General features: G+C 39.2%; 1 protein-coding gene across 7 annotated transcripts in view; it reads left to right on the forward strand.

The window, feature by feature from the left end:
• The window catches only part of GHR (growth hormone receptor), a 300485-nt gene that overhangs the window by 251686 nt on the left and 31602 nt on the right, over positions 1–17197 (forward strand). For all 7 annotated transcript variants that reach the window (XM_025387793.1, XM_025387794.1, XM_025387795.1 and 4 more), the window contains one exon: positions 15410–15539. In XM_025387793.1, coding sequence (XP_025243578.1) covers positions 15410–15539 — 130 coding nt within the window. The remainder of the gene's footprint in view (positions 1–15409; positions 15540–17197) is intronic.

A 17197-nucleotide genomic window follows, 5' to 3' on the forward strand; every position in this document is an offset into this window, starting at 1 on the left:
TTTCTCTTCAAACCGCCATACCATTAAATAAAACAGCTAAGTCCCCTAGCCTTTGTTCAAGAATAATATAAAGTGTCAGGGACTGTGGACAGCCCCTGGTCCATAGCACATGGTGCAGTGGAGCAGTGGAGGTCCTCCATTTCAGGACAGATAGCTGCTGACTGCCTTTCACTCTCGTACCTGGAGCTCTCTGAAGAAGACTGTCCTTTTCCTTCAAAGACTCCTCTCCCTCCAAATTTCCCCTCACTCCAACTTTCCCCTCACTCTTCAGTTGCTCCTCTTCCTCCTTTCTTAGTCCCAAACCCCAAGCCAACTTTGGGAAATTGCATGTGATTGCATTTGGTTGTTATTTCTGCTTTGTTGTGAGTTGTGCATAAAAAAGGATCTCCAGCGAGAGAACAGAGAATAAAGCAAATTAATACTTCTGTATATAAGAGCTGCTTGAAATCCTACTTTTATATACTGTCTGGGAAGATAATTTTCCTTCAAGGGGGAAGCTACTAGGTGGCGAATGAGGAAGCCAACTTTATCCTGCTCAGCCCATCTGAAGAGCAAAACAGTCACAGTCGCGTTAAAGTGATATGTGGCAGCCAACAATGCCTCCAAGCTCCTCTGACACTCAAATGTAGGTTTAGACTTAATATCAAGTTTCATCTAGTTTTAAAAACTTGAATTTAGTAAAATTATTTTCAAGCTTTCTAAACCACAATTTCAGGAGAAGTACCAGTTTAACAACTTTTTTTTCCATAAGTTATTGGGGTACAGGTGGTATTTGGTTACATGAGTCATTTCTTTAGTGGTGATTTGTGAGATTTTGGTGCACCCATCACCCGAGCAGTATACGCTGAACCCTGTTTGTAGTCTTTTATCCCTTGCCCCCTCCCACTCTTCTCCCTAAGTCCCCCAAGTCCATTGTATCTTTTTTATGCCTTTGCGTCCTCATAGCTTAGCTCCCACATATCAGTGAGAGCATACAATGTTTGCTTTTCCATTCCTGAGTTACTTCACTTGGAATAATAGTCTGGTCACTGCAAATACCATTAATTCATTCCATTTTATGTCTAAGTAGTATTCCATCATATATATATATATAGATTATGTATATATGTGTGTATATATAGATATATGTATATATGTGTGTATATATAGATATATATGTGTATATATGTATATATATCACAGTTTCTTTATCCACTCGTTGATTGATGGGCATTTGAATTGGTTCCACAATTTGGCAATTGTGAATTGTACTGCTATAAACACGTACGTGCAAGTATCTTTTTTGAATAATGACTTCTTTTCTTCTGGGTAGATCACTAGTGTGATTGCTGGATCAAATGGTAGTTCTACTTTTAGTTCTTAAGGAATCTCCACGCTGTTTTCCACAGTGACTATACTAGTTTACATTCCCACCAGCAGTGCAGAAACGTTCCCTGATCACCGCATGCATGCCAACATCTATTTTTTGATTTTTTTCATTATGGCCATTCTTGCAGGAGTAAGATGGTATCACATTGTGGTTTTGATTTTCATTTCCCTGATCATTAGTGATGTTGAGCATTTTTTCATGTGTTTGTTACCCATTTGTGTATCTTCTTTTGAGATTTGTCTATTCATGTCCTTAGCCCACTTTTTAATGAGATTGTTTTTCTCTTACTGATTTGTTTGAGTTTGTTGTAGATTCTGAATATTAGTCCTCTGTCAGATGTATAGATTGTTAAGATTTTCTCCCACTCTCTGGGTTGTTTGTTTACTCTATTGACTGTTCCTTTTGCTACGGGAAGTGCTTTAGTTTAATTAGGTCCCAGCTATTTATCTTTTTTTTTTCTTTTTTTTTTTTTTTTGCATTTTCTTTTGGGTTCTTGGTCATGAAATCCTTGCCTAAGCAGACATCTGGAAGGGTTTTTCCAATGTTATCTTCTAGAATTTTTATAATTTCAGTTCTTAGGTTTAAGTTCTTAATTCATCTTGAGTTGATTTTTGTATAAGATGAGAGATGAGGATCCAGTTTCATTCTCCTACATGTGTCTAGCCAATTATCCCAACACTATTTGTTGAAAAGGGTGTCCTTTTGCCACTTTATGTTTTTGTTTGCTTTGTCGAAGATCAGTTGGCTATATGTATTTGGGTTTATTTCTGAGTTCTCTATTCTGTTCCATTGGTCATCTCTGTGCCTATTTTTATACCAGTACCATGCTATTTTGGTGACTATGGTCTTATACTGTAGTTTGAAATCAGGTAGTGTGATTCCTCCAGATTTGTTCTTTTTGCTTAGTCTTGCTTTGACTATGTGGGCTCTTTTTTCATTCCATATGAATTTTAGAATTGTTTTTTTCTAATTCTATGAAGAATGATGATAGTATTTTGATGGGGATTGATTGAATTTTTAGATTGCTTTTGGCAGTATGGTCATTTTCACAATATTGATTCTAACCATCCATGAGCATGGGATGTGTTTCCATTTGCTTGTATCATCTGTGGTTTCTTTCAGCAGCATTTTATAGCTTTCCTTGAAGAGGTCTTTCGACTCCTTGGTTAGGGATATTCCTAGGTTTTTGGTTTGTTTTTTTTTTTTTTTTTGCAGCTACTGTGAATGGAGTTGAGTTCTTGATTTGATTCTCCACTTGGTCACTGTTGGTGTATGGAATACCTACTGATTTGTGTACATTAATCTTGTATCCGGAAACTTTGCTGAATTCTTTTATCAGTTCTAGGAGCTTTCTGGAGGAGTCTTTAGGGTTTTCAAGGTAAAGCATCACATCGTCAGCAAACAGTGACAGTTTCTTCCTCTTTACCGATTTGAATGCCCTTTATTTCATTCTTTTGTCTGATTGCTCTGGCTAGGACTTCCAGTACTATGTTGAAAAGGAGTGGTGGGAGTGGGCATCCTTGTCTTGTTCCAGTTCTCAGAAGGAACGCTTTCAACTTCTCCATTCAGTATTATGTTGGCTGTGAGAGTGTCATAGATGGCTTATATTACATTAAGGTATGTTCCTTGTATGCTGATTTTGCTGAGAGTTTTAATCATAAAGGGATGCTGGAGTTTGTTGAATGCTTTTTCAGCATCTATTGAGATGATCATGTAATTTTTGTTTTTAATTCTGCTTATGTGTGGTGTATCACATTTATTGACTTGCATATGTTAAAGCATCCCTGCATCCCTAGTATGAAACCCACTTTATCGTGGTAGATTATCCTTTTGATATGTTGTTGGATTCGGTTACTAGGGTTTTGTTAAGGATTTTATCATCTGTGTTCTTTAGGATGTCGGTCTGTAGTTTTCTATTTTGGTTATGTCCTTCCCTAGTTTTGGTATTAGGGTGATGCTGGCTTTGTAGAATGAATTAGGGAGGGCTCCTTTCTTTATCTTGTGGAATAGTGTCAAAAGGGTTGGTACCAATTCTTCTTTGAATGTCTAGTAGAATTCTGCTGTAAATCCATTTGGTCCTCGACTTTTTTTGTTAGTAATTCTTTAATTACTATTTGAATCTTGCTGCTTGTTATTCGTCTCTTCAGGGTATCTAATTCTTCTTGATTTAAGCTAGGAGGTTTGTATTTTCCCAAAAATTTATCCACCTCTTTTAGGTTTTCTAGTTCATGTGTGTAAAGGTGTTCATAGTAGCTTTGAATAATCTTTTGTATTTCAGTAGTGTCAGTTGTAATATCTTATGTTTCATTTCTTAGTGAGGTTAAATGGATTTTCTCTCTTCTTTTCTTGGTTAATCTTGCTAATGGTCTATCAATTTTATTCATCTAGTCAAAGAACCAGCTTTTTGTTTCATTTATCTCTTGTATTTGTTTGTTTGTTTGTTTCAATTTCCTTTAGTTCTGCTCTGATCTTGGTTATTTCTCTTCTTCTGCTGGGTTTGGATTTGGTTTCTTCTTGTGTCTCTAGTTCTTGGAGGTATGACCTTAGAATGTCAGTTTTTGCTCATTCAGTCTTCTGTAGGGGTTTACGGCTATGAACTTTCCTCTTAGCACTGCCTTTGCTGTATCCCAGAGGTTTTGGTAGGTTGTGTTGTTATTGTCATTCAGTCTGAAGAATTTTTTTTGTTTTTTTGAGACGGAGTCTCATTCTGTCACCAGGCTGGAGTGCAGTGGCACGATCTTGGCTCACTGCAACCTCCGCCTCCTGGATTCAAGCAATTTTCCTGTCTCAGTCTCCTGAGTAGCTGGGACTACAGGTGCATGCTACCACACCCAGCTAATTTTTGTATTTTTAGTAGAGATGGGGTTTCACCATGTTGGCCAGGATGTACTCGATCTCCTGACCTTGTGATCTGCCCACCTCGGCCTCCCAAAGTGCTGGGATTACAAGTGTGAGCCACCACGCCTGGCCCAGTCTGAAGAATTTTTAAATTTCCATCTTGATTTCCTTTATTGACCCAATGCTCATTCAGGAGCAAGTTATTTAATTTCCATTTATTTGCATGGTTTAAAGGTTCCTTTTAGAGTTGATTTCCAGTTTTATTCCACTGTGGTCTGAGAGAGTGCTTGATATAATTTCAATTTTCTTAAATTTGTTGAGTCTTGTTTTATGACCTATCACATGGTCTATCTTGGGGAAAGCTCCATGCGCTGTTGAATAGAATGTGTATTCTGTGGTTGTTGGATGAAATGGCCTGTATATATCTGTTAAGTCCATTTGTTCCAAAGTATAGTTTAAATCCATTGATCCTTTGTTGGCTTTCTGTCTTGATGACCTGTCCAGTGCAGACAGTGGAGTACTGAAGTCCCCCACTATTATTGTGTTGCTGTCTGTCTCATTTCTTAGGTCTAATTGTGTTATAAATGTGGGAGCTCCATTGTTAGGTGAATATATGTTTACAATTGTGATATTTTCCTGTTGGACAAGGCCTTTTACCATTATATAATGTCCCTCTTTGTCTCTTTTAAATGCTGGTGCTTTAAAGTTTGTTTTGTCTGATATAAGAATAACTATCCCTGCTCACTTTTGGTGTCTATTTGCATGAAACGCCTTTTTCCACCCCTTTAAGTTTATGTGAGGCCTTATGTGTTAGGTGAGTCTCCTAAGGCAGCAGATGGTTGGTGAGTTCTTATCCATTCTGCTGTTCTGTATCTTTTAAATGGAGCATTTAGGTCATTTGCAGTCAATGTTGAAATGTCAAGTACCATTGCATTCATCATGCTCTGTGCTGCCTGTGTACTTTGGTTTTTTTGTTTTTGGTTTTTAACTTGTATTTTTGTTTTATAAGTCCTGTGTGATTTGTGCTTTAAAGAAGTTATCTTTTGATGTTTCCAGGATATGTTTCAATATTTAGAGCTCCTTTTAGCAATTTTTGTAGTGGTGGCTTGGTAACGGCGAATTCTCTCAGCATTTGTTTGTCTGAAAATGACTGTATCTTTCCTTCCTATATAATGCTTAGTTTTGCTAGATACAAATTCTTGGCTGATAATTGTTTTGTTTGAGGAGGCTAAAGATAGGGCCCCAATCCCTTCTAGCTTGTAATGCTTCTGCTGGGAAATCTGCTGTTAATCTGATAGGTTTTCCCTTATAGGTTACCTCGTGCTTCTGTCTCACAGCTCTTAAGATTCTTATCTTCGTCTTAACTTTTGATAACCTGATGACAATGTGCCCAGGCAATGATTGTGATGAATTTCCCAGGTATTCTTTGTGCTTCTTATATTTGGATGTCTAGGTCTGTAGCAAGGCCAGGGAAGTTTTCCTTAATTATTCCCCCAAATATGTTTTCCAAGCTTTTAGAATTCTCTTCTTCCTCAGGATCACCAATTTATCTTAGGTTTGGTCGTTTAATATAATCCGAGACTTCTTGGAGGCTTTGTTCAATTTTTCTTATTCTTTGTTCTTTGTCTTTGTTGAATTGTATTAATTCGAAGACCTTGTCTTCAAGCTCTGAATTTCTTTCTTCTATTTGTTCAAGTCTATTGCTGAGACTTTCCAGAGCATTTCGCATTTCTTTAAGTGTATCCAAAGTTTCTTGAAGCCTTTACTGTTTTTTTCTTTAAGCTATCTATTTCCTTGAGTATTTCTCCCTTCATTTCTTATACTGTTTTTTGGATTTCCTTGCATTGGGCTTTGGCTTTCTATTGTGCCTCCCTGACTAGCTTAATAACTCACCTCCTGGGTTCTTTTTCAGTAAATCAGGGATTTCTTTCTGGTTTGAATCCATTGCTAGTGTATTCATGTGATTTTTGGGGGATGTTAAAGAACTTGATTTTGTCATATTACCAGGGCTGGTTTTCTGATTTCTTCTCATTTGGGTAGACTCTGTCAAAGGGAAGGTCTAGGGCTGAAGGCTGTTGTTCTGATTCTTTTGTCCCATAGGGTGTTCCCTTGATGTAGTACTCTCCCCCTTTTCCTATGGATATGGCTTCCTGTGAGCTGAACTGCTGTGATTGTTGTCTCTCTTCTGGGTCTAGCCACCCAGTGAGTCTCCCCAGCTCTGGGCTGGTACTGGGGGTTGTCTCACAGAGTCCTGTGATGTGAACCATCTACAGGTCTCTCAGCTGTGGATACCAGCACCAGTTCCAGTAGGGGAGGTGGTGGGGGGTGAGGTGCAATGGACTCTGTGAAGTTTCTTAGCTTTGGTGGTTTAATACTTTATTTTGTGCTAGTTGGCCTTCTGCCAAGAGGTGGCAGTTTCCAGAGAGCATCAGCTGTAATAGTATGGAGAGGAACTGGTGGTGGACAGGGCTCTAGAATGACCAAGATTATATGCCCTTTGTCTTCAGCTACCAGAGTAGGTAGGGAAAGACCATCAGGTGGGGACAGGGCTAGGTGTGGTTGAGTTCAGACTCTCCTTGGGCAGGTCTTGCTGAGGCTGCTGTGGGGAATGGGGATGGGATTCCCAGGTGCCTGGAGCTGTGTACCTAGGAGGATTATGGCTGCCTCTACTGGGTCATGAAGGTTGTCAAGGAAGTGGGGGAAAGCCAGCAGTCACAGACCTTACCCAGCTCCCACGCAAACCAAAGGACCAGTCTCACTCCCACCGTGACCCCCATGCTAGCCCTGAGTCTTTCCAGGCCATGGGCGAGATGGGCTTGAAAACTTGCCCCAGGCTACCTGCCTCCCAACTGCGAAAGAAAACGACTTGACTCTTCCCCCACTTGTGGAATCTGCACACCAGATTTGCACCCTCCCCCAAGTTCTGGCCAGGAGGCTTCTTGCCCCTTCAAATTGTTACAAAGTTCAGCAAGAGAGGCTTCTTCCTGTTCAATTTTACCCCCTGCTCCTCTTGCCACCCTCCCTATGGATCCCTGTGATGCCAGGCCAGAATGGGCTGCTCGAGGACCCAGCAAACTCCCAGGGCCTTTCTGCTGCTTCCTCTACCCCTATATTTCGCTCACCTCTGTAAATTGACTCAGCTCTAGGTAAGGTTGGAAACTTCTCCCACAAACACACTTTCAGTTCCTCCAGTGGGGGTATGTATTCAGCAGAGGAGGGTCTCCGTTTCACAATTCCACAGTTGAGGCACTCACAGTATTTGGGGTGTCTCCCGGGTCCTGCAGGGGCAGTCTGCTTCCTTCAGAGGGTCTTTGGGTCCTCTCAGGATTGCGGGTTTGTTCTTGTAGTCAATATGGAGCTTAAATTCACATCGCGAGCTCTGCAGTCTTCTCTGTCCGGAGTTGCAATCTAGTCCTGCCTCCCAACCGCCATGATGATCCAGCCTACAACTTCTTAATTAATTAATTCTTATTGCTGGTTCATAGTCTGTCAGAAGTTTAGGCAGTATTATCATTTAGATGTACTACTTTGCACACATAGTTAAAATGTCTTAGCTCTTCAAGCATTCGTCATGAAACATGACTGCACTCTTCTGAAGTGACAGTATTCATCATATCCTCCCCACATCCTCCTGAACTAGGCTCTCGGGAGTTCATAGCAAGTGTTCACTCTTAATATATATCTCTGCTAGAACTGATCAGGGAATCTAACAATATGGAAAGCCACCTTCTCAGTCTTACGTCTAACTTTATTTCTCTACAGTAGTGGTTCTCAACATGGATTATGCTTTGCAAGCACCTGGGGAACTTTAAAAAAATCTCAATACCCAGGCTGCATCTCAGGTTGATTCAAATCTCTGGAAGCAGACCAAGGCATCAGTACTTTTTAAGTCTCCTCCCTTCGTTCCAATGTGCAGTTCCAGTTGGGAATTGCTTTTAGCGCATGCCAGGTTACTAATTTCTGAGTGTTGATTAAGGGAACATCCGAGCTCATCATTTCTCTTGTGGGAATTTTTTGAGAAGCAAGAGAGATTGGGGAACAAAATAGCTACTATTTTTTGCTAGTGCAAAGAGCTTAGCTTAAAATCACACAGACCTATGTTTTAATCCCATCTTTGCTACTACAGGAATGTAAAGATGGGAAACTCACTTATCTCCCCTGCAGTTTCACCCATTTCTAAATTGAAATAACATCCACCTTCTGGAGTCAGTATTAAATGAGATCATATGTGCAAAGTGTTCAACATGATGTAGTATGTAACATGATAGGACATAGTAATAATAACTAAAGATATCACTACAAATCAAAATCCTTATTTTCAAAATTAAGTCTCCAAAGAGGAAATGAAAATGAATCCCAAATCTGTTGCCGAGATTTTTGAGTGCCAAGCAGCATTAATGCTAATATTTCTTCAGCATTATCACTAAGAGAAAAGAGTGTTCCAACTTAACTCATTGTTCTTAGTGATAATTCATTTAGGGACAAAATTAGGCTCTCTTGTTAATTGCCACATTCCTTTCAGAGGTGCTATAAATGGATGTTGAACTATACTATTTTTAGATTTAATCTTTAAAAATCATAAGAAAGCAAGAAATATTACTAGTTCAGAAATGATTTTCTGTTCCTGGCTTATCAGAGAAGACCTGAGAGTCTATCATAGTCATTTGTTGTCTTCATAGTGAAACGAAAAAGTAAGATTCTAATAGGATTTTTAGACTTAGTGAGAAAGGTGTTCATTTTAAGATTATGGCAGTTCCTCTCAGATTTGGAAAGCCTTAAGATAACACTAAGGAGTTGGACTTTAGGAATGCTGAGTGTCTTCAGCCACAATAGCACTATAGTACTAGATGGGACAGGATGTGATTAAGGAGAAACTAAGCAGCCAGCCACAATGTAGTTCTTCTTGCCTCCAAAAGAGGAGTTACTCACTTTCTCACACTCACTGTGATACATTCCATTTGCTAAGAAAAGTGGCTTGTGTCATTCTTGTGCACTACTTTTAAGTTCTGATATATTCGATTCATTTACTCTGTATTAATAGCATTCAAATATTTAGTAAAGTTAATATACTTCTCACACGTTTTCCAAATTAACCCACCAGCTGTGTCCTGTGCTTAACACTATCTTACAACACTGCAGTCAAAGTGTCAGCCAGGGCTGTGGTCTCATCTGAAGGCTGGATAGGGAAAAATTGGCTCCCATGTTCACTTACATGGTTGTTGCCAGGATTCATTTCCTCAAGGGTTTTGATTCTGAGGGCCTCTGCTTCTTGCTAAGTGTTGGCCAGAGGCCATGCTTAGTTCTTTGCTGTGTGGTTCTCACCAAACAGCAACTTACTTCATCAAACCAGCAGGAGGGTGAGTCTGCTAGTTAAAAAGAAGTCTCAATCTTTTGTAACCTAATCATAGAACTGACATGCGCTCCATGCTACCATATTCTTTTGATTAGAAGCAAGTTACTCAAAGGAAGGAAACACATAAGGCTGTGAATGAGAGAAGACAGGAATTGCTGGAGGCTACTTTAGGGGCTGTCTGCCACAGCACTTAACAGCCATAAAATTTAAAAAAGCAGGAAAGAGAGAAGGAGGGTGCAGGGTAAAATACAGAAAGGAGTAAGGTGAAAGGGAAGAAAGGAAGGGAAAGAAAGACATTTAAAAAGACAAGAACAAAACAGCTCTGCTGCACTACATCTGTATGAGGGTTCCATGTGCAGACACACACTTCATCACATTAGCACCACACCCATAAATTTCCTATTTCTTATTTACAATGAGAAGATTATAAGGACTTTCTATGCATCTGGAGTTAAAAGGAAGCAATAAATCTAAGAACACTAAGTTTAAGTAAGCAAAATGTGTTTCAAATTAGTTATTTTTTCTTTTTAAGTTTTTTGTTTGTTTGTTTCAGCTGACAAAAGTTTTTTTATTTCTTTCTGTTTCAAGTTTTGAAGTTGAGTTTATAATTCTTGCTGTTATGTAACAGGTCTATTATACAGGCAATATAGGAACCTGATTGGCATTCGTATTTGGTGTTCTATTGTTGTTTCAACCCAAATGCCAAAATTATGTTTTTGTTCTGTACGTTATTGTTCATAGTTATATATGCCCCTTAATTGTAAAAGTGAAGCTGTAAAATTGTAAAGTACTTTGTACCTTATCTATCCAGGCATTCTACTAAGGAAATCAAGACCCAAATGGCTTGGGAAGATCAACATTAAATAGTGTCAGAGCCAGACCGAGAGTATACATCTCTCAATTTCTAATCTAGTACATTTCCTTTTCTTATTTCTGTGCAAATGAACAGTTAGAATGTGAAATAGTCTCCTCAGATCTGCCAGCATTAAAACAGTTGTGGTTTAAATATTTAGTTTTAATAATTACTAACTTTGTAGAAGAACCTAAAATAGTGTTTGTTTTCAGTGCTTCAGCTAATAGTAAAAAGGAGTATTTTCAGTACTTTACTGTATGAGAGGTGCTTGCCTAACAAAATACACATCTTTTTCACTGTACTCATTTGTAACAGATAATGTGGGCTCCGACACCTCAGTGTTCTGAGAGGGGTTGGTAAACGCTGACCACATAGAGAGAGCTGCCCATCTGCCCTCAGTACCAAGGCACATCCCATCCATGCCCTAAAACTCTTGTAAATTTCTCCATTCGTACAGGAAAATGAGTATTTCTTACAACAATATGACCGTGGAATTTGATTACAAAAACATTCCTGCTATCCCCAACATGTGCTCCCAGGGCTAAAGACATAATCTGCAACTTAGGATTTTCTGAAGATTCACTTGTTTATACTATTGAGGGCAACAGTTGTTTTTAAACAAGGATGCGGTTCCCAGTCCTATACTTTCTTCTTACCCTGCTTATTTTTCTTTTTTTATTATTATACTTTAAGTTCTGAGGTACATGTGCAGAACCTGCACATGTTACATAGGTATACATGTGCCATGGTGGTTTGCTGCACCCATCAACCCGGCATCTACATTAGGTATTTCTCCTAATGTTATCCCTCCCCTAGCCCCACAGCCCCTCAACAGGCCCCGGTGTGTAAAGTTCCCCTCCCTGTGTAGATGTGTTCTCATTGTTCAACTCCCACTTATAAGTGAGAACATGCAGTGTTTGGTTTTCTGTTCTTGTGTTCGTTTGCTGAGAATGATGGTTTGCAGCTTCATCCATGTCCCTGCAAAGGACGTGAACACATCCTTTTTTATGGCTGCATAGTATTCCATGGTGTATATGTGCCACATTTTCTTTATCCAGTGTATCATTGATGGGCATCTGGGTTGGTTCCAAATCTTTGCTATTGTGAACAGTGCCACAATAAACATACATGTGCATGTGTCTTTATATTAGAATGATTTATAATCCTTTGGGTATATACCCAGTAATGGGATTGCTGGGTCAAATGGTATTTCTAGTTCTAGATCCTTGAGGAATCGCCACAATGTCTTCCACAATGGTTGAACTAATTTACACTCCCACAAACAGTGTAAAAGCGTTCCTATTTCTCCACATCCTCTCCAGCATCTGTTGTTTCCTGACTTTTTAATGATCGCCGTCCTAACTGGTGTGAGATGGTATCTCACTGTGGTTTTGATTTGCATTTCTCTGATGACCAGTGATGATGAGCATTTTTTCATGTGTCTGTTGGCTGCATAAATGTCTTCTTTTGAGAAGTGTCTGTTCATATCCTTTGCCCACTTTTTGATGGGTTTGGTTTTTTTTTTTTTTTTCCTTGTAAATTTGTTGAAGTTCTTTGTAGATTCTGGATATTAGCCCTTTGTCAGACGGATGGATTGCAAAAATTTTCTCCCATTCTGTAGGTTGCCTGTTCACTCTGATGATAGTTTCTTTTGCTGTGCAGAATCTCTTTAGTTTAATTAGATCCCATTTGTCAATTTTGGCTTTTGATGCCATTGCTTTTGGTGTTTGTCATGAAGTCTTTGCTCATGCCTATGTCCTGAATGGTATTGCCTAGGTTTTCTTCTAGGGTTTTTATGGTTTTAGGTCTTACATTTAAGTCTTTAATCCATCTTGAGTTAATTTTTGTATATGGTGTAAGGAAGGGATCCAGTTTCAGCTTTCTGCATATGGCTAGTCAGTTTTCCCAACACCATTTATTAAACAGGGAATCCTTTCCCCATTGCTTGTTTTGTCAGGTTTGTCAGATGGTTTGTCAGGTTTGTCAGATGGTTGTGGATGTGTGATGTTATTTCTGAGGCCCCTGTTCTGTTCCATTGGTCTATATATCTTATTTGGTACCAGTACCATGTTGTCTTTGTTACTGTAGCCTTGTAGTAGAGTTTGAAGTCAGAGACACAATAGAAAAAGAAAATTTTAGGCCAATATCTCTGATGAACATCAATGCAAAAATCCTCAATAAAATACTGGCAAACTGAATCCAGCAGCACATCAAAAAGTTTATCCACCCTGATCAAGTCAGCTTCATCGCTGGGATGCAGGGCTGGTTCAACATACACAAATCAGTAAACGTAATCCATCACATAAACCGAACCAATGATGAAACCACATGATTATCTCAGTAGATGCAGGAAAGGCCTTCAACAATATTCAACAGCCTTTCATGCTAAAAACTCTCAATAAACTAGGTATTGATGAAACATATCTCAAAATAATAAGAGCTATTCATGACAAACCCACAGCCAAAATCATACTGAATGGGCAAAAACTGGAAACATTCCCTTTGAAAACCAGCAGAAGACAAGGATGCCCTCTCTCAGCACTCCTTTTCTTTTTTTTTTTTTTTATTTTCTTTTTTATTATTATTATACTTTAAGTTCCAGGGTACATGTGCATAACGTGCAGGTTTGTTACATATGTATACTTGTGCCATGTTGCTGTGCTGCACCCATCAACTCGTCAGCACCCAACTACTCGTCATTTACATCAGGTATAACTCCCAATGCAATCCCTCCCCCCTCCCCCCTCCCCATAATAGGCCCCAGTGTGTGATGTCCCCCTTCCCAAGTCCAAGTGATCTCATTGTTCAGTTCCCACCTATGAGTGAGAACATGCGGTGTTTGGTTTTCTGTTCTTGTGATAGTTTGCTAAGAATGATGGTTTCCAGCTGCATCCATGTCCCTACAAAGGACACAAACTCATCCTTTTTTATGGCTGCATAGTATTCCTCACCACTCCTTTTCAACATAGTATTCGAAGCTTTGGCCAGGGCAATCAGACGAGAAATAAATAAAGGGTATTCAATTAGGAAAAGAGGAAGTCAAATTGTCCCTGTTTGCAGATGGCATGATTGTATATTTAGAAAACCCCATCATGTCAGCCCAAAATCTCCTTAAGCTGATAAGCAACTTCAGCAAAGTCTCAGGATATGAAATCAATGTGCAAAAATCACAAGCATTCCTATACACCAGTGACAGACAGAGAGCCAAGTCACGAGCAAACTCCCATTCACAATTGCTACAAAGAGAATAAAATGCCTAGGAATCCAACTTACAAAGGATGTGAAGGACCTCTTCAAGGAGAACTACAAACCACTGCTCAAGGAAATAAGAGAGGACACAAACACATGGAAAAACATCCTCATGGATAGGAAGAATCAATATCATGAAAATGGCCATATTGCCCAAAGTAATTTATAGACTCAACGCTATCCCCATCAAACTAGCATTGACTTTCTTCACAGAATTGGAAAAGAACTACTTTAGATTTCATATGGAACCAAAAATGAGCCTGCATAGCCAAGACAATCCTAAGCAAAAAGAACAAAGCTGAAGGCATCACGCTACCTGACCCAGCTTATTTTTCTACATAGGATCCCCACATCCCTGCCTTTGTTAGAATGGAAACTAGACAAGGACAAACTTTTATCAACTTGTTCATTTCTCTATTCCTAGAACAGAGCCTGGTACAAAATTTGTGTTTAATAATGTTTGTTGAATGAATCTGAATGATGGATTTGTTTAGAAGGTTTATAACATTCCATCCCTTATGAGTTTGTTGCTAGTGGAAAAAAAGAGGCATGTTTTTGGTTCATAACATCAGGTATGTAACCTGGAATTTGGAATCATGAGTTTTCATGCATTTGCTTCATATTATTTATTTTTAAGTGATCTTTCAAAGTATTGATAAAGATACTTTAAGATTGAGAGCCTCCCTGATACCCAGGAATGAAAGTTTTAGATTAAGTTTACAATCTGATTGAAGGCTAATCATATAAGGAGAAAAAAAATAAGGAAAAGAACAGAAATTTGAAAAGAAATCTCCAAAATGGCCATGAACATCAGAACACTGAGAATCGATATATAAACATGTGTCTTGCTTCATACCTGTCTGTTGTACATCTAAAGCAGCAGATTTCATAGATGCAGAGGAATTTTGGCTAAAATCCTAACACATAAAAGGCATTCTGCACTTACTTCTCAAATTAGAATTAATACATGTGTATGTATAAGTTGTTTAGAATTGGCATCTATTTAATGAGTTTACTGGCTGAATCTTTTAAAAGAATGCAAACATACATGACTTTTATCAAAAATCTATGAAAAGAAAAATGGCCCTGTAGTGCATCCTGTGGTTCCCACTCTACATCCCCCACGTCCACCTGATGTCAGCACAACCATCTGTGGCATCCATTTGCCACTATGCCACTCAGGTGCACACTCAGGTGCCTGCCTTGGCAAAGACCCTCAGCTCATGTGCAGGTAGAGCCTAGAAGTGCATGGAGGTGAACATCTCTGAGGCTCCCTTCAACCAGTGGGTACTGGGAGTGATAGATAAATGTCCTAGCCTCTCATCTTTCTACACAACAATGCTGGTGCATATTCTACACAGTAGCTCAGTAACACACGCATATTAGTTGTTCTCCCTTTCCTTCCCACGCTCCCCATTCCCTCACTGCTACATCTGGAAGCCAGATGAACTGCCTATATCCAAATTCTAATCTCTAGCTCTCGTTTCTTAAACAGGTCCTACAAAATGCTTGAAATAAAAGGCAAAATGGTTTGTATCTGGAATCAAAGGCTGACAATGGTAAGCAACAAGCTCTAAAACTGAGACAGGAAAAATGCTTTTCTGGAAGACATCGGCATCACCTCCTAGACACGAAATATGCTGGCTTCATCCCAGTAGTTTCCTCACACACTTTTAAATACGTGTCTCATTAGGATCACATATGACGCACCTGATTTCATGCCTTGCCTTTTCTTGTTATTCTGCAGACTCTTCTAAGGAGCCTAAATTCACCAAGTGTCGTTCACCTGAGCGAGAGACTTTTTCATGCCACTGGACAGATGCGGTTCATCATGGTTCAGAGAGCCTAGGACCCATACAGCTGTTCTATACCAGAAGGTGCTGCCCTCATGCCTTTCCAATTTTCCTCTCCATGGATGTACCTACTAAAGTACACTGAATCACATATAGTGTGGGAATAGAAGTGATTTGTTGTGATTTATGTAATCTATGAATATTCATTCACTCATTTACTGAAAAAAATATTAATTAAGCCTATCCTATGTGCTGAGTACTATTTTAGGCCCTGGAGATATAGCAGTGATTACAAAAGACAAAATCCCTGGTCTCATGGAGATTTCCTTCCAATGCAGGGAGACAGGCAATAAAAATTGAATAAAATGTCAACTAGTAATATAGGTTATTAAGAAAAATAAAGCCAGAAAGCAGCATATCAGCAGTGTTTGGGAGTTTGTGTGTGTGCATGAGAATGTATGAGAGTGTGTCAAAGTATGAGTGAGAGTGTGTATGGATACACGTGGGCATGTGCCTGTGGATGAGAGTGTGTATAAGAGGCTTGAGTGATATTGAAATGGGTGATCCTAGGAGGCCTCTCTATTGTGGTGTCCTACACCAGAGACATAAGTGAAATGGAACAGGTCACGTGAATATCTGGGGGAAAGGCTATCCAGGCAGAGGAAATTGCAAGTACAAAGTCCCTGAGGCAGTCTTGGCCTATTCGAGGGATGAAAAAGGCCAGCACTGAAGGCACAAGATTGAAAGTGAGGAGAGTGATATGGGAAGGGATCAGAGAGTTACTTAGGGACTGACTATGCCAAACCTCGTCGACAAGGGCAAGGCTTTGAATTTTACTTTATTTGTGGTGGAAAGCTATAGGTGTTTTTGAAAAGATGCATGTTTTAAAAGATGTAGCTTGGTTTCTAACCAGATAATACACTCCTTCTCTTAAATATATTCAGTAAAAGACTGTAGTACTTTTTCATTTTTACCAGTGATCCTCTAAAATAACAGAGGAAGGGTGAAACAAACACCTCTCAATATAGGTACCACCCAAGTTGTTTATTTCTTCCCCTTCACCTGGCATTATTTTTGTTTTTGGTTTACTCTTACTCTGTATATTTTTACCTTTTATACATTTTAGGCTTAAACACTTCATTATCTCTTCTTTTCCACCCAACCCCCAGAGAATGCCTAAGCCAAGATGCAGGCTTAGTGAGGACCCTTTATCCTTGGCTCAAGGTGTTCGTTAGTCGGAGGATGATCTTGTCTATCCCACGGAAGAGCTGGGAAAGGGAAGGAAGATGCAGCCAACAGTTAAGGGTATGAACTCAGGGCCAACAAACCTGCACTTCAGTGTAGTTCTGCACTTTCTCACCAAGGAATACTCGGGAAATTAGCCAGTTTGTGTACAACTCAGCCTCCTCATTTGCAGAAAGGAGATAACGGACTTGCCTCGTGGCTTCTTGTGAGGATCGTATGAGATAACCCATGAAAAATACTTGGCAGAGTACTTGACACATAATAAGTACTCAGCAAATTGTAGCTGATATTCTTATTATCGGTAGTATAGTGATAATTTAAAAATAATTATGATATAGGAATCCAGTTCCTGGACTATAAAGATGACTATAAGTGGTATAAGACCATTTATACCAATAAATTGTTATAATTATTGGTATAAGACCATTTGAATGCAGAGCTGCTGCTTAATTTGCAGATAAAAAAATACTTGGAGTTAGCAACCAAGTGGACCTTCC

Source organism: Theropithecus gelada, chromosome 6 (assembly GCF_003255815.1).
Source record: "Theropithecus gelada isolate Dixy chromosome 6, Tgel_1.0, whole genome shotgun sequence".
NCBI lineage: Eukaryota > Metazoa > Chordata > Mammalia > Primates > Cercopithecidae > Theropithecus > Theropithecus gelada.